The 22,077-nt window shown below is 43.6% G+C and overlaps 1 protein-coding gene across 2 annotated transcripts in view; it reads right to left on the bottom strand.

The window, feature by feature from the left end:
- The window catches only part of LOC119973418 (guanine nucleotide-binding protein G(t) subunit alpha-2-like), a 105,479-nt gene that overhangs the window by 63,303 nt on the left and 20,099 nt on the right, over positions 1-22,077 (bottom strand). For both annotated transcript variants that reach the window (XM_038811501.1, XM_038811502.1), the window contains exons 2-5: positions 21,387-21,429; positions 19,211-19,352; positions 5,311-5,468; positions 4,771-4,899 (exon numbers count right to left, since the gene is read on the bottom strand). In XM_038811501.1, the coding sequence (XP_038667429.1) occupies positions 4,771-4,899; positions 5,311-5,468; positions 19,211-19,352; positions 21,387-21,429 (472 nt within the window). The remainder of the gene's footprint in view (positions 1-4,770; positions 4,900-5,310; positions 5,469-19,210; positions 19,353-21,386; positions 21,430-22,077) is intronic.

Genomic DNA, 22,077 nt, shown 5'->3' with positions numbered 1-22,077 from the left:
AGCCGGTTGGGGTTACATTCGTAAGGGTGAGCAGCTGTAAGTGTGAAAAGAGCATTATACTTGTTAGTCACTTGTCCAATGGGTGTTACCTTTGACCCTGAGCAGAGAGGGCAATCTATGTTTCAAAAAGAACAGCACTTTTGGGTGCATGCCGACACCATCATGGAGACCAACATGTTTCCACTCACTCCATGAATGGGAATAAAATGCCTGATCTTGATAAAAGCTCATGAAGTTCCACTTTAGTCCCCTGACCATTATGGTCCTATGGGATTGGAATGAAATTTCCACCTCGTACAAAACATTAAGGAAATCTCTGGGAAATCTCAAAGATCTGGCATGATCAATGTCTGCCATTTACCTGGGGTTTGTCAAATCCCCCACTGATGTTACATCAGAAGACTACTGGAATCCATAAGAAATTGTGGAGGGAGAAACCCCTCATGATGGTCAGGAGGCTAAGCCAATTAACCGTAACACGGACCCTATTACAAATACAATGCTGTGAAAAAGCCAATTCTGTGTGTGCACCACGTTTAAAATAATTAACATTTCACCAACATTAAAAGAACTTCACAGAAATAATGCCCATGAGGCATGAGGGGTGACGAGTTGTGACAAGGGGATCCCAAATCCTGTGAAGGCTCTGAGAAAATTTTGGAAAGAAGGGGAGAGGAGTCACAGGATGGACATGTTTAGGGATATGTTCAGGAATGCTGGACCAAGGTGGCTGAAGGCGCTGCTGCATGGGTGGGGAAAAAAGGGCGGAAATGAGATCAAAGTTAGAATAATGAAGGCTGCATGCTTGCACGTCAGGTTGTGGCATATGGCCGACCGTGTTGATGAGGACAAGAAATTCTGAAATCAGGTTTGGGTAATTTTCAAACAACACATGTTATCTGTTATTTATCCATGGGATGTGGACATCCTTAACTACGCCACCATTTATTGACCATTAGTAATTGCCCTTGAGAACATGGCAGTGAGCTGTCTTCTTGAACTTCTGCAGTCTGTGTGGTGTAAGTGCACCCACAGTGCTGTTAGGGAGGGAGTTATAGGATTTTGACTCAGTGACAGCAAAGGAACAGCGATACAGTTCCCAGTCAGGTGTGTGGCTCAGAGGGGAACCTGAAGGTGGTGGTGTTCACCTGCATCTGCTACCCTTATTCTTTCAGCTGGTCATGGGTTTGGAAGGTCCTGTTGAAGCAGCCTTGATAAGTTGCATCTTCTATATAGTACACACTGCTGCTTCTGTGGATCAGTGACAGAGGGAGTGAATGTTTAAGGCGATGGGTGGGGTGCTAATCGAGGGGGCTGATTTATCTTGGATGGCGTTAAGCTTCTTGAGTGTGGTTGGAGGTCCATTCATCAGGCAAGTGGGCAGTATTCCACCACACTCACGATTTGTGCCTTGTCGGTGGTGGACAGGCTTTGGTGGGGGGGGGGGGGGGGGGGGGGGGGGGTCAGGAGGTGAATTACTCTCTGCAGAATTACCAGCCTCTGATCTGAGTGTTTCCCCTCCCGATTCCTATTGATTCCAGTCTTGCTCAAGCTCCTTGATGCTACTCTCAGTCATGATGTCGACTGCATTCATTCTCACCTCACCGATGGAGTCCAGCTCTTTTGTCCATGTTTGGATCAAGGCAGTAATGAGGTCAGGAGCTCAGTGGCCCTGGCAGACCCCAGGTTATTGAAGAGTAAGTATCGCTTGATAGTGCTGTTGATGCTCCCATCCATAACTTTACTGATGATCAAGAGTAGATTGATAGGGCAGCAGTTATCTGTATTTGTTCTGCTTTTTGTGGACATGACCTATCGGGGCAATTTTCCACATTGCCAGTCTTGTAGCTGTGCTGGAACAGCTAGGCTAGGTGCGCAGTTAGTTCCGAAACACAAGCACAAGTATAGTTTCCAGAATGTTGTTAGGGCCCACAACCTTTGCAGTATCTGCTGCTTTCAACAGTTTCATGGAGTGAATTGAATTAGCTGAAGACCAGAATCTTTCATGGTGGAAACCTCAGGAGCAACCAAAATGGATCATCTGTCTGGCATTTATGGCTGAACATAGTTGCAAATGCATCAGCCTTGGCTTCTGCACTGATGTGCTGGGCTCCCCCATTGTTGAAGATGGGGATATTTGAGGAGCCTCCTTCTCTAGTGAGTTGTTTCATTGTCCATCACCATTCACGGCTGGATGTGGCAGGACAGCTAGGCTTAGTCCTGATCTGTTCGTTGTGGGGATGCTTAGCTCTGTCGATCACTTGCTGCTTATGTTGTCTGGCATGCAAGTAGTCCTGTGTTGTAGCTTCACCAGATAGACATCTCATTTTGCAATATGCCTGATGTTGCTCCTGGCATGCCCTCCCTGCACTCTTCATTGAATCAGGATAGAATGGGGGATATGCCGAGATAAGGTTACAGATTGTGTCAGAATACAATTCTGCTACTGCTGATGGTCCACAGCACCTCATGGATGCCCAATTATTAGTTGCTGGACCTATTTGAAATCTATCCCATTTAGCACGGTGATAATGCCACGCAGGAAGATAGAGGGTATCCTCTGTGTGAAGGCCGGGCGTTATTTCCACAAGGATCGGCAGCGGCCATTCCTACTGATACTGTCGTGGACAGATGCATCTCCAACAGGTAGATTGGTGAGGTTGAGGTCCAGTATGTTTCCCCTCTTGCTGGTTCCCTCATGACCTGCCGCAGGCCCAGGCTAGCAGCCATACCCTGGCTAGCTTGGTCAGTAGTGGTGCTACTGAGCCACTCTTAGCGATGGACATTGAAGTTCCTTCTGTGCCTTTTTCACCCTCAGTGCATTTTCTAATTGGTGTTTAACATGGAGAAGCACTGATACATTGGCTGGGCTGGATGGGGGGAGGCAGGGGGGAGGGTGGGGGGGGTGGTCAGTAGGTGGTTGTGGTGAATGTAACTCTGTAATTCACACTGTGATATATATATGAGACCGTACGATTGTAAGCGCAGTTGCGTTGCCCGACCACTAGGGGGAGTAGCTCTGGGAATGCTTAGGAGTTTGTACAGGGCTCCAACCTTGGCTCCGCCCACAGCTCCTCCCCCTGGACTGCTGTATAAATATCGATGCCCAGAGCCAGCCGACCAGTTCATCGAGAGTTCAACGTGTAACAGGCTGGCTCTGTAGTAAGTAGATTAAAACCACTGTTCATATCTCAAAGCACGTGCCTAGTGAATTGATGGTCTCATCAGTGGTAATCAGCCAATATTTGACTTGAAGCCATATGAGATTTCATGGGGTCCGGAGTCAATGTTGAGGACTCCCAGGACAACTCCCCCTGATGTATACCACTGTGTCACCACCTCTGGTGTGTCTGTCTTGTCGGTGGGACAGGACATATCGATGGTGATGGTGGTTCCTGGGACATTTTCTGTAAGGTATGATTCCGTGAGTAGGAGTATGCACATCCAACATGTCTACCAATTTCCACTGCACTGAACTATTAGCCTAGAAAATGGAAGTCAATTTTTGTATTGATCCTTCCAATCATCTTACATTAGTCGAAGATCCATGGAGATACTGGAAAAACAGCATAAAAGATCAGGAGAACCCACATGGAAATTCACCCTTTTTGTGTCCGGGTACTGGAAGGGGACTTGAACTCATAACCTTCTGTCTCAGAATCAAGGTGTCAGAAGGAAACTAATTGGGTCAAATCAGATGCTTGCTTTAAAAAACCTACCGAATTCTACTTTTTGTTCATTTAAAAGGGGAAGCCAATTCAATCCTGTCAATTTTGCATCAGTAAGAAGTCTTACAACACCAGGTTAAAGTCCAACATGTTTGTTTCAAATCACTAGCTTTCGGAGCGCAGCTCCTTCCTCAGATTCATCTGAGGAAGGAGCAGGGCTCAGAAAGCTAATGATTTGAAACAAACATGTTGGACTTTAACCTGGTGTTGTAAGACTTTATACTGTGCTCACCCCAGTCCAACGCCGGCATCTCCACAACATGGCTACCAATTTTGCGTCAGAGGGATTCATTTAAACATACCACAATAGTGTTACCAACTGAGCATAAAATATTTCTGCAACTTTAAAACATAAAATCCCCGAGACTGAATTTTCCACTTGCTCCATGGGTATTTGGCACTTTAAGCTATTTTTGTTAAGCATTGGCAGGATGCACTTTTGCAGCAATAGCCTCTTCCGTCAATTCAGTCTTCTGACATGACAGACACTCATCTCCATGCACCTTCGCATTACATTGCTGTCTACAGGAGAGGCTGCCGAACTCTGTGACTGCTGGCAGCGGTGCTACTTTCCTGTTGAGCTGAACAAAGCCATGAGGAATGATGAATGAAGTGGTAACTTACTTTCTCCCTTTTCGCAAGCAAATACGCCAGGGAAATGTCCAGTTAATAACTTGAAATCCATCACCTCTCCAATCCATTGTTTGGTTAATCTAAATTTCAGGCACGACCGAGTATCAAATCAATATATTGGTGTGACATGATTGACTCAATATTGTAATAGCCAAGACAAAGCTAGAAATATTTTAGGATCAAACTGACAGCAATGAGAAGTCCCTGTTCTTCACATTCTCCTTAATTCAAGATATTTCTCAACATCGTCATCACTCAGTCTGACATTTAATGGCAGAACATGAATTTGTGGACAAGTTGAAACAGTTGAGTCAAAGTAAGATTTTAAACTAGACGTCGTTATGTGAAAATTGGACTAATTTATCATTGGATCTCCCGGGGAACTCATGCTTACACAATCAGGAACTACCTGAAACGTAAATCCTTGAATGTAAACTGGGTCTCAGTGATCCCTGTTGTCTTTACTCTTGACCGTAAGACATCTTGTTCTGATGGGACATACCCGGGGGCTGTGAGTCTCTCCAAAGAATTGAGGTAGCTGATGAGATACAAAGAAGGAGCCGTGATTGTAATGCTGTTCACTCTTAATCCTCACATTTCTCTGTGACCCTTCTGATTGCCAGAAACCTTTCCTGGGCCCTGGTGTTACAGAAAAAATGTCAATCTATAATGCTACTCTATTCTTCTGCAAAAATAAACAAAACTGGATTCATCCTGTAACAATAATAAGATGCCTTGATATAGCACCTTTAACATAAATAAATCGATGCTCAAAACTTTTGATTTTAAACCAGTCAGTTAAGCTAGCAGACAAATTAATTCCATACAAATTTTCAACGGTCCTGATTTCAAATCATTGGCTCATTACTTTATAATCCCTTATTATGACGCTAGCTATATGTAGTTTCCCGTGTTATTTCTCTGAGTAATGAATATAAGTGTCACTTACTATGAGGCAGAATCATTGAGCTGATACTCTGACGCCCTCTCGAAACAAGCCTGAATTCCTGCGTCATTCCAAAGCCGACCGATGATTTCCACGAGTCCTGTTGGCAAACCCCCTTCCCCTAATGAATCAGCCAGATTAAAAAGGTGCTGCACATCAGCCTGTAAAGAAAAGATGATAACTATATTTGTTTCCGAACATTATCATAGGAATGAGCTGAAATACATCTCGAGTTTTGGCTGTGCTGACTAACTGAGGTGTGGAATGTGCTGTGTAATGTAATATTCACAGGACTGTAGAGGTATGAGCGGCCATCTGGGTGGCACGGTGGCACAGTGGTTAGCACTGCTGCCTCACAGCTCCAGGGTCCCGTGTTCAATTCCGGCCTCGGGTGACTGTCTGTGTGGACTTTGCACTTTCTCCCATGTCTGCAGGGGTTTCCTCTGGCTGCTCTGGTTTCCTCCCACTGTCCAAAGATGTGCAGGCTAGGTGGATTGGCCATGCTAAATTGCCCAAAATGTTAGGCGGGGGTTACTATGTTACAGGGATAGGGTGGAGGTGTGGGTTTAAGTGGGTTGCTCTTTCCAAGGGCTGGTGCAGACTCGTGGGCCGAATAGCCTCCTTCTGCACTGTAAATTCTATAATTCTATGATTGGAACATGTAAAATTCTGATGGGGCTGACAGACTGTATTCAAGATGATGCTCCCCCTGGCTGGAAGGTCGAGAAGAAGGGAGAAGGATGATGTAGGAATACAAAGTAAATAGGGGGACTCTGATACAATTGAACAGATTAGCATTGAGAGGGAGGAGGTTTTGCCACTTTTAGCATGCTTAAAAATTGACATGCCAAGGCCCAGATGAGACGTATCCTAGGCTTCTGTGTCAGGCAAGGGAGGAGATTATAGGGGCTCTGATGCTAACTTTCAAATCCTGTCTGGCCAGAGGAGAAGTACAAGAGGATGGACGGACAGCTATTGTGGTACCATTATTCAAGAAGGGAAGTAGGGAAATCTCAGGTAATTACAGGCCATTGAGTCTAACATCATTGGCAGGGAAATTATCAGAAAACATTCTGAAGGATAGAATTAATCTCCATTTGGAGAGGCAAGGTTAAATGTCAGATAGTCAGCATGGCTTTGTTAGAGGGAGGTGGTGTTTAACAAATTTGATTGAAATTTTCGAGCAGGTGACTAGGTGTGTAGATAAGGGTAGTGCAGTTGATGTAGTTTATATGGACTTCAGTAATGCTTTTGACAAGGTCCTGCATGGGAGACTGATCAACAAGGTAACAGCCCATGGTATCCAGAGCAATCTGGCAATTTGGATCAAAAATTGACATAGTGGCAGATGGTAATGGTTGAAGGTTTTTTGTGTGACTGGAAGCCTGTGTCCAGTAGTGTACCGCAGGGATCGATCCTGGGTTCCTTGCTAATTGTAATATACATTAATCATCTAGACGTGAATGTGGGGCGTATGATCAGTAAGTTCGCAGATGACATGAGAATTAGTGGTGTGGTAAATAGCAAGGAGGAAAGTTACAGGATGATATAGATGGGCAGAAGAGTGACAAATGTAATTTAACCCTGAAGTGTAAGGTGATGCAGTTTAGGAGGACTAACAAGGCAAAGGAATATACAATGAATGGTAGGAATTGAGGAAGTGCAGAGGACCAGAGGAATCTTGGGGTATATATCCACAAATCCCTGAAGGCAGCAGGACAGGTAGACAAGGTGGTTAAGAAGGCATATAAGAACATAAGAACTAGGAGTAGGAGTAGGCCATCTGGACCCTCGAGCCTGCTACGACATTCAATGAGATCATGGCTGATCTTTTGTGGACTCAGCTCCAATTTCCGGCCCGAACACCATAACCCTTAATCCCTTTATTCTTCAAAAAAACGATCTATCTTTATTTTAAAAACATTTAATGAAGGAGCCTCAACTGCTTCACTGAGCAAGGAATTCCATAGATTCAGAACCCTTTGGATGAAGAAGTTCCTCCTAAGATCGGTCCTAAATCTACTTCCCCTTATTTTTAGGCTATGCCCCCTAGTTCTGCTTTCACCGGCCAGTGGAAACAACCTGCCCGCATCTATCCTGTCCATTCCCTTCATAATTTTATATGTTTCTATAAGATCCCCCCTCATCCTTCTAAATTCCAAAGAGTACAGTCCCAGTTTACTCAACCTCTCCTTGTAATCCAACCCCTTTAACTCTGGTATTAACCTAGTGAATCTCCTCTGCACACCCTCCAGCGCCAGTACGCCCATTCTCAGGTAAGGAGACCAAAACTGAACACAATACTCGAGGTGTGGCCTCACTAACACCTTATACAATTGCAGCATAACCTCCCGAGTCTTAAACTCCATCCCTCTAGCAATGAAGGACAAAATTCCATTTGCCTTTTTAATCACCTGTTGCACCTGTAAATCAACTTTTTGCGACTTATGCACTAGCACACCCAGGTCTCTCTGCACAGCAGCATGTTTTAATATTTTATCATTTAAATAATAATCCCTTTTGCTGTTATTCCTACCAAAATGGATAACCTCACATTTGTTAACATTGTATTCCATCTGCCAGACCCTAGCCCATTAACTTAACCTATCCAAATCCCTCTGCAGACTTCCGGTATCCTCTTTACCACTCTTCTTAGTGCCGTCTGCAAACTTGGACACATTGCACGTGTGGCACCTTGTCAAAAGCTTTCTGGAAATCCAGATATACCACATCCATTGGCTCCCCATTATCTACCGCTCTGGTAATGTCCTTAATAATTCCACTAAATTAGTTAGGCACGACCTGCCCTTTATGAACCCATGCAGAGTCTGCCCAATGGGACAATTTCCATCCAGATGCCTTGCTATTTGTTCCTTGGTAATAGATTCCAGCATCTTCCCTACTACTGAAGTTAAGCTTACTGGCCTATAATTACCCGCTTTCAGCCTACCTCCTTTTTTAAACAGTGGTGTCACGTTTGCTAATTTCCAATCCGCCGGGACCACCCCAGAGTCTTGTGAATTTTGGTAAATTATCACTAATGCATTTGCAATTTCCCGAGCCATCTCTTTCAGCACTCTGGGATGCATTCCATCAGGGCCAGGAGACTTGTCTACCTTTGGCCCCATTAGCTTGCCCATCACCTTATATCCTTAGTGATAACAATCATCTCAAGGTCCTCACCTGTTATAGCCTCATTTCCATCAGTCACTGGCATGTTATTTGTGTCTTCCACTGTGAAGACCGACCCAAAAAACCTGTTCAGTTCCTCAGCCATTTCCTCGACTCCCATTATTAAATCTCCCTTCTCATCCTCTAAAGGACCAATATTTACCTTAGCCACTCTTTTTTGTTTTATATATTTATAGAAACTTTTACTATTTGCTTTTATATTCTGAGAAAGTTTACTCTCATAATCTATCTTACTCTTCTTTATAGCTTTTTTAGTAGCTTTCTGTTGCCCCCTAAAGATTTCCCAGTCCTCTAGTCTCCCTCTAATCTTTGCCACTTTATATGCTTTTTCCTTCAATTTGATAATCTCTCTTATTTCCTTAGATATCCATGGTCGATTTCCCCTCTTTCTACCATCCTTCCTTTTGGTTGGTATAAACCTTTGCTGAGCACTGTGAAAAATCGCTTGGAAGGTTCTCCACTGTTCCTCAACTGTTTCACCATAAAGTGCTCCCAGTCTACCTAAGCTAGCTCTTCCCTCATACCACTGAAATCTCCTTTGTTTAAGCATAAAACACTCTTGTTTCTTCTGACCCTCCATCTGTATTTTAAATTCCATCATATTGTGATCGCTCATTCCGAGAGGGTCCCTAACTATGAGATCACGAATCAATCCTGAATCATTACACAGGACCAGATATAGGACCGTTTGTTCCCTCATAGGTTCCATTACATACTGTTCTAGGAAACTATCGCCGATACATTCTATAAACTCCTCCTCAAGGCTGCCTTGAACGACCTGGTTAAACCAATCGACATGTAGATTAAAATCCCCCATGATAACTGCTGTACCATTTCTACATGCATCAGTTATTTCTTTGTTTATTGCCTGCCCCACCATAATGTTACTATTTGGTGGCCTATCGACTACTCCTATCAGTGACTTTTTTGCCTTACTGTTCCTGATTTCCACCCAAATCGATTCAACCTTATCCTCCATAGCCCCGATGTCATCCCTTACTATTGCCTGGATGTCATCCTTAAATAACAGAGCTACACCACCTCCCTTACTATCCACACTGTCCTTCCATATAGTTTGATACCCATGGATATTTAACTCCCAGTCGTCACCATCCTTTAACCATTTTTTAGTAATAGCCACTAAATCATAGTCATTGACGATGATTTGCACCATCAACTCATTTACCTTATTCCGAATACTACGAGCATTCAGGTAAAGTACACTTATGTTGGCTTTTATACCTCTGTTTTGAATCTTAACACGTTGATCCGTAACCTCTCATAAGTTATTTTTCCTCTTAACCTTTCTCCTAATTTTCCTATTCGTTGAACCCATATCTTCATGTAACAACCTGCCACGTCGCTTTCCATTTATGTTTTTACTTCCCGTTTTATGCCTTTTAGTATTACTGGGCCTATTCACTGACCTCCCCTCAGTCACTGTACCTTGTACTGTCGCCCTTTTTGATTTTTGACTATGGCCTCTCTGCCTTATACTTTCCTTTGTACTGCCTTTTGTTTCTGCCCCTGTTTTACTACCTTCCGACTTCCTGCATCGGTTCCCTTCCCCTGCCACATTAGTTTAAAGACTACCCAACCACTCCAGCAAATGGATATCAGTTCCAGTCCTGCCCAGGTGTAACCCGTCCAGTTTGTACAGGTCCCACCTCCCCCAGAACCGGTCCCAATGCCCCAGGAAACTGAATCCCTCCCCCTGACACCATCCCTTCAGCCACGTATTCATCTTATATATCCTGTCATTTCTACTCTGACTAGCACGTGGCACCGGTAGTAATGCTGAAATCACTATCTTCGAGGTCCGATTTCTTAACTTCCTTCCTAGCTCCCTGTATTCTGCTTTTAGGACCTCCCTCCTTTTTTTACCTATGTCGTTTTTACCGATGTGTACCACGACCACTGACTGTTCACCCTCCCCCTCCAGAATGTCCTGTACCCGCTCCGAGACATCCTTGACCCTAGCACCAGGGAGGCAACATACCATCCTGGAGTCTCGTTCGCGGCCACAGAAACGCCTGTCTATTCCCCTTACAATTGAATCCCCTATAAGCACTGTCACACTTATCACCCCTCCCCTCTGCAGCAGAAACAACCGTGGTGCCACGGGTTTGGCTGCTGCTGTTTTCCCCTGAGAGGCCAATCCCCTCAACAGTATCCAAAATGGTATATCTGTTCTGCAGGGGAATGGCCACAGGAGATTCCTACACTACCTGCCTCGCTCTCTTGCTCTGTCTGGTGGTCATCTATTCCCTTCCTGCCTGCTGAGTCTGATCCTGCGGTGTGATGACCTCTCTGTACGTGCTATCCACGATACTCTCCGACTCGCGGATGCTCCACAGTGTCTCCAGCCGCCGCTCCAGCTCTGAAACTCGAGCTTCCAGGAGCTGCAACTGGAGACACTTCCTGCACACATGCTGACCCTGGGGACTGGAACTGTCCCCAGCCTGCCACATGGAGCATGAGGAGCAGACCACACCTTGGAGCTGTCCTGCCATGAATTATTCCTTTAAATTAAATCTTTGAAATTAAACTTTAGAAAGATGTTTTTGTATCAGATTAAATCCAATTCCCATGTACAATTTAATTAGATTTTTTAAAAAACTGAGTATTTATCCCTCTTGATCTGACAACAAATTAAAAATAGTTATTTAATTGAAATTTAAAAAGTTATTTAAATCAAATTAAAAATATTAATTTAAATCAACCCAAAATATTTATTTAAGTCAAATTAAAAATTTTAAAAATAGTAATTCAAATCAACTTAAAAATGGTAATCTAAGTCAAACAGCTTTTGAAAGACAAACAGCTGCCTTACCCGATAGTGCTCTTTACTGAAGTCTCGCCCTCTCTATCCACGCTTTTAATGAAGTCTCGCCCTCTCTCTCTCCGTGCTCCTTAATGAAGTCTCGCCCTCTCTCTCCGCGCTCTTTACTGAAATCTTGCCCTCTCTCTCGCCGTGCTCTTTACTGAAGTCTTGCCCTCTCTCTCTCTCCGCATTCTTTATTGAAGTCTCGCCCTCTTTCTCTCTGCCCTCTTTATTGAAGTACTTGCCTTTATTAGCCGAAGCATAGAATATCAGAGCGGGGAGGTTATGATGGAGCTGTATAAAATGCTCATTAGGCCACAGCTAGAATACTGTGTACAGTTCTGGTTGCCACACTATAGGAATGATGTGCTTGCACTAGGAAGGGTGCAGGGGAGATTTACCAAGATGTTGCCTGGGCTGGAGTGTTTCAGCTATGAAGTGAGGCTTGTTAGGCGGGGGTTGTTTTCCTTGAACAGTGAAGTCTGAGGGAGGACCCTCATCGAGGTGTACAAAATTCTGAGGGACATAGATAGGGTAGATAGGAAGAAACTTTTTCCCTTAGTAGAGGGATCAATAAACAGGGGACATAGATTTAAGGTAAGGGACAGGGGATTTATAGGGATTTGAGGAAAAATATTATCACCTAGAGGGTTGTGGGAATCTGGCGCTCACTGCCCGAAGGGGTGAGAAACTTCACAACATTTAAGAAGCATTTAGATGAGCACTTGAAATGCCATAGCACACAAGGCTATGGTCCAAGTGCTGGAAAATGGGATTAGAATAGATGGGTGCTTGATGACTGGCACAGACACAATGGGCCAAAGGGCCTCTTTCTCTGCTGTAAAACCCATTGACTATGACTCTATGACTGAAGGGACACACTCAGGATACAGGGTAGGTCATTTCGGATGGAGATGAGGAGATGTGTCATTGCTCCCAGGATGATGAACCTGTGGAATTCTCTTCCACAGAAGGCAATGGAGGCCAAGTCACTCAATATATTTAAGAAGGAAATAGATAGATTTCTAGACTCTAAAGTCATCAAGGGGTATGGGGAGAGTGCAGAAGTATAGCGTTCAGATACAGGATCAGCCATGATCATATTGAATTGCAGAATTGAATGACTTTCGTCTGCTCCTATTTTTTCATTTTCTATGTAACACAAGCCAGAAGCATCCCTCAGATACCAACCACTTTGTTTCACACAAACTATCTTCACACATTAGTGGTTTCCCCTTAAAGTTAATACTTTAAAGCAGACAGTATTGCAAACTGACTTACCCCAAGACATCTAAGAATTGTATGCCAGCTTCTGTATATCCACGGAACCTGGAGTACTAATGCACCAACGTGTGGCTCCTATTCTGACTTACTTCAGACGCCCAATGTAACTATTTTCAAAACCTGAAAGGCTATTCTTCATTAGCCTGACTAGGAAAATTTGAAGGTTAAGAATGTCATTTTGGTATTCTGTGACTATTAATAGTGTTAGAGTCCTTTGTTTTGATTTCCCTTTGATCCCAATAATTTTATTTTATATCTTTGGTCCATGGATCCATAATTGGCATGTGCCTTTAAGCAGCGGACTCATACAGTAGCAGCCGCTAGTCAGGACATGGGTCACTGTCCGTGTGGAGTTTTAGATTTTGGAGAGGAGAAAACAGACTCGTGGGTCCGTGTGAGCATTGGAGGAAGTTGGTTTGATTGGCTGGTTGTCAACCTGTGGATTGGCGAAGAAGTGTTCTGGCTGACAAGTCAGTGATTGGTTCTTGCGTGATGCTTCTGAGAGAGCTGGGCAGAAGTGGTTAGACTTTGAAAGGAGAAGGGGCTCTCTCTCTCTCATTGCTGAAGTAAAGAACTGCTTTATTGTTCTAAAACTAGTGAATGCCTGGCACATCTTTACTATATATTTGAAATGATCTTGAACTACAGAGAAAATAGACAGCCTTCCCAGCGACAACCAACTCCAGTCTAGAAGGCAGAAGTATCAAAGCAAAAGCTTGAACTCCTGAAAGACTTTAACTGGAATCCATCAGAGATCCTTTATTCTTATATTTTATCATTATTTTCTTCCATCTTCACAACCCTTTTCCTCCATGTTTTCTGTGGGATGAGTTGGAAGGAGCAGGGGATTGATAAATAAGGGGATCAGGGGTTATGAGGATGAGAAAAATATTAGCCATGATTGAATGGCGGAGCAGACTCGATGGGCTGAGTGGCCTAATACCGCTCCTATGTCATGTGTTCTTATGGGTATTGTAAAAGGGCTGAGATAGTCAGTTACATTTTTATGAGTTTAATTTCATTATTGTTAAAAAAAAGATTATTTGTGTGTTGAATCTACTAACCTGATGACTGCAGTTTACTGGACTCAGCCGAGGTCCTCAGGTATTTTTAAATAACATCTAATTTCACTTGTGTTCCAACTCCAGGTCAAGTGGGGCTCAAATTGACCGCGCACCAACCCAGGGGGTCATAACAACAGATACTAATTTTTCACTGATTGAAAACATTGGTTTACCCTCCATCTGCATTTCAATAATAGCATCCATTTAATAAAATGCCAGTTGAGTATATTTCACACTTTTGTTCAATGTCCACCTTATTTTTATAACTCATTTGTATTTTAATTCCAGGATTACAGCCCCATTCCTGGCACTGGCAAGTTTCAGTGGTGTGGGCAAGGGGGTGGGTCACAAGCCAGTGCCCAGCTGCCCTGATGTTGATGGCTTAATTGTAGAAGTGCTACTCTAATCGCACAATAATGAATTTCAGATTTGAGGGTTTGAAAAGCCCCGTTGCTTTTATGTTTTCCTTGAGGGCTGTATGTTGTTTCTTCTTTGGTGGGCTGTAACCCGTGTCCATAAATCCACTTAATTCTCCCAATGATTATATGATTCAGACTCCAAGATAATCAGAGAGTAATCATACATCGACAAATTGGACCTGCTCTCGCCATTTTCCGCATAGTTACTGGGATCATAACTTACTCTGATTTTTTTTTTAGCTTTAAACTTCACCTGTGATCATCCATTCTCTGTTGTCATGTTCTATTCTGGTGGGATTTGACCTTTTATTATTGTTCTTGGATGAAATTTACAAGGAAGATGATTATTTAAATGCCTGTGAGACATGGTCCAAGCTTGGATAGATTTTGGAACACAAGTGGGTATTCCATGAAGGAATTGTAGAGAAGGTGTTTCAGTTTCAGGATCCCTGGATCAGGATTGGTGTTCAGGTTGCTGGAGTGTACTAAGCTATCTCATATTGATGCCCATTGTGCTGATTTGCATCTCCCACAAGCGAAACCCGAGTCATCCTATCAGACCAACAGAACCCCAAAAGGGCTAACAGGTCAAATAATCATAGAATCCCCACAGTGCAGAAGGAGGCCATTCAACCCATCAAGTCTGCATCGACCCTTCGACCCATGTCCACTACCGCCTTCACCCTGCCCTATCCCTGTTGGTTTAGGAGGTGTACACATGTAACTTTGGAAATAAATATATATTTAAAATGTTGCCAAGAGGCAATTTAGCGTAGCCAATCCACCTACCCTGCACATCTTTGGGTTGTGATGGTGAGACCCACGCAGACATGGGGAGAATGTGCAAACTCCGCACGGACAGTACCCACTGCTGGGATCGAACGCGGGTCCTCGGTACCATGAGGCAGCAGTGCTAACCACTGCACCACCATGCCTCCCGTAAATAAACATGGGTGTGTAAAATTGGCACCAGTTCTATCCTTCTTCACCTGACTTTCCAGGTTAGAACAATATCAAATTATCAGCCCCTTATTTTCAATTAAATAGCTGAAAATTAATCAGCTGTGCTTAATACCATCTGTTGACCCTGGAATGAAAATTAATTTCTTTTAAAAAGCTTTGGCAGTATTCGAGAAACCATTTTTAAAAAAAATGTTGATATTAGTGTTCAGGAGCACACCTGCAGAAAACATCATACTTCAATTGTTTGGTTGCTCAGGCAACCTGAATGAAAAATGTTTTGCTGTTTACCAGAAGAGAAAAACTATCCTCTCACAGAGAAACCTGGATAGGCTGCGATCTTATTTGAAAAACTACGTGACAATGTGTAAAATATTCTTCAGAGCTGAGTCCTGTTCTTCAGTTGAACGCGCACATGCATATGAATGTGACACTTCTCTGGAGAGTTCAACAATTCACTTAACCTTTTCAAAAATCCATTCTGATTTCTGAATATTTAAGGCGGAATCCGGCCATTTTAGAGATTGAAAGGTCTCAGAAGAAACACATGTCAGGAAGATACTGCGCATAAGCAATAATATTTTTGTGATGAGATGATGAATTTGGGAAGCGAATAACAATTTGTGTGATGTGACTAATGTCTGTACATTGATCTACCGAAGGAGTAAGCTTTCACAGTTCATTCACAATCGCAACAACGATCCTTTTATTCTACTTATTTGAATAAAACATAATCAAAGGGCTTGGATGTGAGTGCAAAATTATTAGACCTATAACCTGTACAATTTGGGACATAATTTAGAAGAATCAAATTTGTCGAATAATTTGTCGAGGGCATTTTACAAATGAGATGAAAGACCCGGCAGCTAACGATCTTAAATGAAATATGCTACACTCATTTCAACCTAGTTCTAAATGAAGGACAATGTGTATATCAAAATATTCTATCTGATGAAACATTTGAGGCAGATGAAAATACAGGGCCACGTGATTACATTTAAATAGCTCATGTGAAGAACTTGCACAGGTAAGCTGAGTGGTTTCCTTCTGTGCTGTAAATCGATCTAAATTGATAATCTTAGTGACTGAAGGAGGTGGTTAGTTTTAGAAATAAAGCTGCCAAAGTGCTGGAGGAGATGGAGTTATTATGGCAGTTTAGAAGAATCTTTGAACTGCGTGCATACCATAGGATTTAAAATTCAAGTGTTGTCAATCGTTAGAAATTCCATTCATAACTTGGTCACGTTCGCAAGAAAATAAACTGCTATCCCCTCTGAGATTCTGAGATGAATGAGCTAATTGAATGGATCAGCTGTGAAGAAATTAAACAAGATATTGCTGATTATCCCCCAGTTTGGGTGCCCAGTTTACCCATTGACTACACCACGATTCTCACCTGCAATACAGAAATATACAGGACGTGAATTCAAATGATTTGCTGAGAGCGGCACGCTGGCACCGTGGTTAGCACTGGTGCCTCACAGCACAAGGGACCTGGGTTCAATTACGGCCTTGGGTGCATGTCTGTGGGGAATTTGTACGTTCTCCCCCTGTCTGTGTGGGTTTCTTCCGGGTGTTCCTGTTTCCTCCCAGTTACAAAGATGTGCAGGTGGATTGATCAAGCTAAATTGCCTGTTAGTGTCCAAAAGGTTAGGTGGCGTTTCAGGGATAGGGAGGGGGAGTGGGCCAAGGTAGGGTGCTCTTTTGGAGGGTTGCTGCAGATTTGATGGGCTGAATGGCCTCCTTCTGCACTGCAGGGATTCTATGGATTCTATTGAGGTTGGTTTGTCATTCCACAGTGCATTGGACCAGCTAAATTGAAATGTAGCATCTTAAAAAGAACGATGTTCTGATAATAGCTGTTACGATGATTGCAGAGATGAGGAAAAATGTTCATCAGGATCCCGGTATAAAACCACCATTTTGAGCGAGAGGCCCGATCACAAAGTCCGACGGCAGGCTCCTCTCCCCCCACAACACAAATTCTGATCCCCTTCCACGGGCAACGAGGAGCATCCTCCTACCTACCACCGGAATTACAGGCCACCCCTCCCCACCTCAACATGTTCGCTTGATGGTGACCCCAGAATGGCGCCCATGTCTGGTCCGCATCTTCCAGCTGCAGACAACCTGAATATCACCCTTAATATGGTGATCTCTGCCAGCCCTCTGCTAAGCAGCATCCTCCTAGTCTGAGTTTTTAAAATTCTGATGTTACCTTCAGCCTGAACTGTTCTACCTGGCAGGTGAAGAGCAGTCCAGGCAGTCGAGTGAAGAATCAATGCAGAAACACTTTCCCTTTCCTAACACCTGCTCCCTCAGACAAAAGCCTTTAAAACAGGCAGAAAGCACTTAGCTGCTTTGATGTGGTAAGAGTTATTAATCATAGCAAGAGTGTTCATAAATATTGTGGTTTTCATCAAACAAGGTACCTGAGATGCATTCAGGCATGAAAGGAAAGATAAATAAACAATCCACTGTGTAGCTGTGACTGAACCATTAAAATGTCAATCACAGGCTAGTGGAAAGGTCTTTCTCTGTGAAATTGAATGGACATTTTGCATTTCAAAGGCTTTCAAGGGACTTGAAGCCTTTTCGAGAAGCCTCTGACACTTGTAACAACTGCTGTTTTAAAGGCTTTTGTCTGCGGGAGCAGCTGTTAGTGAAGAGAAAGTGTTTCTGCTTTGACTTCACTGAACTGCCTGGTCTGATATTCAGCTGTCAGGCAGAGCAGTTAAGGCTGAGGGGCCCACATCAGAATTTAAAAACTCAGTCAAGGAGGATGCTCAAGAGCAGTGAGCTGCTTGAGATCACCATGCCAAGGGCGATCTTCCGATTTCCCAGGGTTGGATCAACCCCTCACCCACAGCCTGAACCTACCCAACCGCCAGGAACCTTAGGGGACACCCCTCCGAAGTTTAGTCGAGGCAGAGGGGCACATCATCCGTGTCCTGACCCCCTTGACCCTCACTTGGGTTCCACCAAGCCAGGTCTGTGCTTGACCGACCTTGCACCAAACCCCCCACTGTGGGGTCGGAGCAACGTATGGGGGTGGGGGGGGGAATCAGGATTACAGCCCATTAATCAAATGCTTGTTTATGCTTCTCATGAGTTTGCATTTTAAACCCCCCCCCCCCCCAGCCCGGGGTGGGTAGCGTGCTACGGCCGGCGGCAGGGGAAAGGAGACTGGCAACCAGTCTGGCGCTCGGTGCTGCCCCCGTTTTTCTGCCGACGCTCCATTCTCCGCCCAATTGGGATTCCCAATGGCAGTGGTAGTGAATGGAGAATCCCAACCCATATTGAGAAAATAAGAAAGGTCACAATTTTAAATAATCCCATCCAAATCCAGGTTTCAGGTGATTCTGACGATCTGATTCAAAAAGAAGAAACACAATAAACTGAGATTTCAGCTCTGCGAACAAAGTCACATATTGTGAAGCGTTATGAGTGTCAGAGACACTGCTGAAGGCGGATAAAATGCCAACTTTTGACTGGTGTTGGTCCTGTGTTTAATTTTAGGTGCAGTTGTATTTCACCTCCTGGTCCACTTTGAACCAGAAGTGGGCATGATCAAGGTGCAGGATCCCTGCTGGCAGGTGAACACTGGGCAAGTTCAGATAATTGCTCGGGAGAATATATCAGGAGGGAATAGAGGAGACAGTGGGAAGTGAGGTGGCGACTTTCCTTATGAGGCCAGGGAAGAATTGTTACTGCTGACCTCCTATCTTACTAGAAGGGCCTCTTCTGTCGTTACACCTGCTTCTGTCTGGCGGCAATGCTGTTGCAATTTCCCAGTGTAGGCCCCAGTTCAAATTGCACTGGGGTTTACAGAGGTAAGGACGCTGATTGTCGCAAATTTATGAGGCTCCCATCTTCAACAGCTGGGCCCCTAATCCTGGGATCGGAGTAGGTAAGTACTCCACTCATTTTTAAATGCTTACTCACCTTGTGTGAAAGAGAAACATGTGAAGGAAATTAGTTCAGTTCCTGCCCCTGCTCCTGTGGCACAATAACCAATCTACACTGCAGTGTGAAGCCAGGCAGAAAGTGTACAACTAATTCTGAAAAGGGGGAACCAGTCAACTCAGTGCGGAGGATTAATTTTACTTTTGTAATTGGTATTGTACATGTTCCTTTTGAAATTCACTCCGAATACTTACTGTCCTAACTGGATCTTGATAGCTGATTCCTAGTAATGACATTGCCCGGACAATTGCCAACATGGACTGTATTATGTTGCTATAAATTATAGTTTTAAATTCCATACATTCGTGGTCTGTGTAGCCATCTTTATGGATGATTCTATGAGAAAAGAAATGTATCAATTTCAGTGCAGAGGACAGATTTGACAGTAAAGCTTCAATGGTTTTGCTGAGAATACCCACTTTGATCAGTAATCTAACACCTACACGCAACACTTCAGCATTCATTTCAAAAAGGCATTTAATCTGTTTAAATGAGTGAATGATATTCATAGGAAGTAATAGCTCAGTTTATAACTACATTAATAGAAATCTTATCCATAGGATATCCAAATAAGACTATATTCATTCATTTGAATTAATGAATTAATTCATTCATTCATTTTAATGAGAAATTATGAAGATTCCGGTGTTCACTGTTCCGGGATCACCTGGAGTTCAAAGATAATCCCCGTCTTCTCTTCTCCATTACAAACTGTCTTCTTAAACCCCTCTTCCTTCTCACCTCTGCCTTCATCCCCAACAAAAGTTGTGAGCATCTCATGGATTTCTTTGTCACAAGGGTTGACTCTATCTGTATGGCTGCCTCTTCCATTTATTTCCCTTCAACTAAACCACCTGCGAAAACTTCCTCTTAAGCTCTCTCTTGTTCTAACTTGAATCTTTTTCTGGCTTCCTACTCAACTTCTATCCTGTCACTTCAAGCTCATCTGATTCAAGAGATGGGTATCCAGTTCCTTCGATTCTATTCCTACTGAAGTGCTGACCCAACTTCCCTTCCTGACATCCTCCACCACAACACCAGCCGCAACCCCCCCCCCCCCCCCCCCCCCACCCATTTCCTCAGGCACTACTCTTCTTCAAATCTACTGTCATCATCCCTCTATTCAAAAAAACAATTTGACTCCTCTATCTTTGCAAACTACAGCCTCCTCTCCAATCTCTCTTTTCTCGCCGATGTCCTTGAATGTGTTGTTGCCTCCTGAATAGGAACACAGGGCCAGGAATAGGCCATTTAGCACAGGGAGCGCATTCCAACATGGTGAGATTAAACAAAACACCCCCATTGAAATAGTCCTTGTCATCAACGGCCGCCCTGTGCAACGGAGGTTCTGTGCCATCGCCTACAAGACTGGCCCATCTCTGTGTGTCTGTCATATCTTGTCAATTCAACATTGGAAAAGTGAATACAACACCAATTTCAGCCCACCAACTTTCGTGAAGGAACACCTCACTGGACTTTGATTTAAAACTCTAGAACGTACGTGAACCAATATTTATTTTCCATGTGGATGATGTACTGTAACTCTTTCTTTTCTCTATCCCTCTCTCTCACCCTCTCTTTATTGTCTGCGCATGGAGGCAACGTTGCAACCCTCCTTTCACATCTTGAATGCGTGCAGAGTTTTCATTTTATCCCACCTCGTGTTTGCTGTGGGGTTGTTAACGTAAAAATAGCTCACACAAAAACCGAGGGATTGGGGAAACGCTCCACCACTTATAAAGAGGGAAACAAATCAAAACAGCGGGAGGGATTCTCCGGTTCGCCAGCCGCGTGTCTCTCAGTCGCGGGCCATTCGGTGGTGGAGAGGGTCTCTTTTCCCGCCGATTGTCAGTGGGATTTCCCATTGTAATCACCCCACGACATCACAAAATCCACTGGAAGGACTGTGCTGCCGGCGGGAAAATTAAATTGCAGCAACCGGAGAATTCCAATCAGCTTCCTGTTTACGGATGGGTGGTGAGAGGGGAAATTAGTGCTGTCCAAATGAATCTCCCTCCTGTCCATAACATTGTTATTAGAAAATGACATGAGGTTATAGCTGTTTTGATGTTTTACTGGTTTCGAAATGCTGGCTATTTAGTACAGTATTTCTTGATGCTATTGGGATTGTTGTGACTTTTCTCTGTGACATTCCCTCTTCTTAATTACCATTGTACTCATACTAAGGGTAATTGGTTCTTTGACAGCAGATTGGATCATTTTCTTTTCTTCGATTAATAATACCTTGATGAAATCTTCATGTGATCAATAACCTTTGCAAGGGTAACTGGTGCTATTGAGTATTTATACTGTAATACAATACACAGCATTTATTGTGTTATTGAATTAGGTTCAATTTCTGCTACTTACGTCATCTGTTTGACTATTGTACTTTTACCCGATTCACCAGCACCTGGAACATAAAATTAAGGAAAAATAAATCATTTTATTATATTACATTCCCAGCTAATGAGGCAGAGACGCCCCCTCGTTTGCTGCCACTGTTCTCATCTGAATAAAGAGAACCAGCGTTAGCAAAAACGGGAGCTTGAACCTAAAAAAATGTTTTTCAAATTTCTAATGAGCTTCCTTGGGGACGTTATTGTTACAAATAATATAAAAGGATTCAAGAAACAAGGACACGTGCTGAGAAAGAAAGGAGAAATCGATGGATGTAGCGACGAAGCAGAAAGGTGGGGTTAAAATCAACAAAAAGCAGTAGAGTTGCTGGGCCAAATATTACTTTGCTGTTATTAATAGTTGCTGCATTTTCTACGAAGAATTCAAGGATTTGAGAAATTGGATGGTCCAATGGGTTGGATGCTAACTTTTCTCCTCCAGGACCTGAATTCAAGCCCTGTGTTTGCTGCCTGTAAGGGTGCTTTGTAAAGTGAGTTTGGCAGCCCGAACCCAAGGGCCTTTGCTGCCACCCCAAATCTGTTTCTGATTCGGGCATCATTTGGCAATCGTACTCTGTGAAACTACAAGAGGGCTGGTGTGGGCAAAGGAGAAAATGCCATTTTGGTGTGATTGTTCTTCCGGAGATTCAGGCTGAGGTGTG

This window comes from Scyliorhinus canicula, chromosome 11 (genome assembly GCF_902713615.1).
Source record: "Scyliorhinus canicula chromosome 11, sScyCan1.1, whole genome shotgun sequence".
Classification (NCBI taxonomy): Eukaryota; Metazoa; Chordata; class Chondrichthyes; order Carcharhiniformes; family Scyliorhinidae; genus Scyliorhinus; species Scyliorhinus canicula.
The sequence above is the reverse complement of the archived record's forward strand: the minus strand, read 5'-3'. Positions and strand labels throughout refer to the sequence as shown.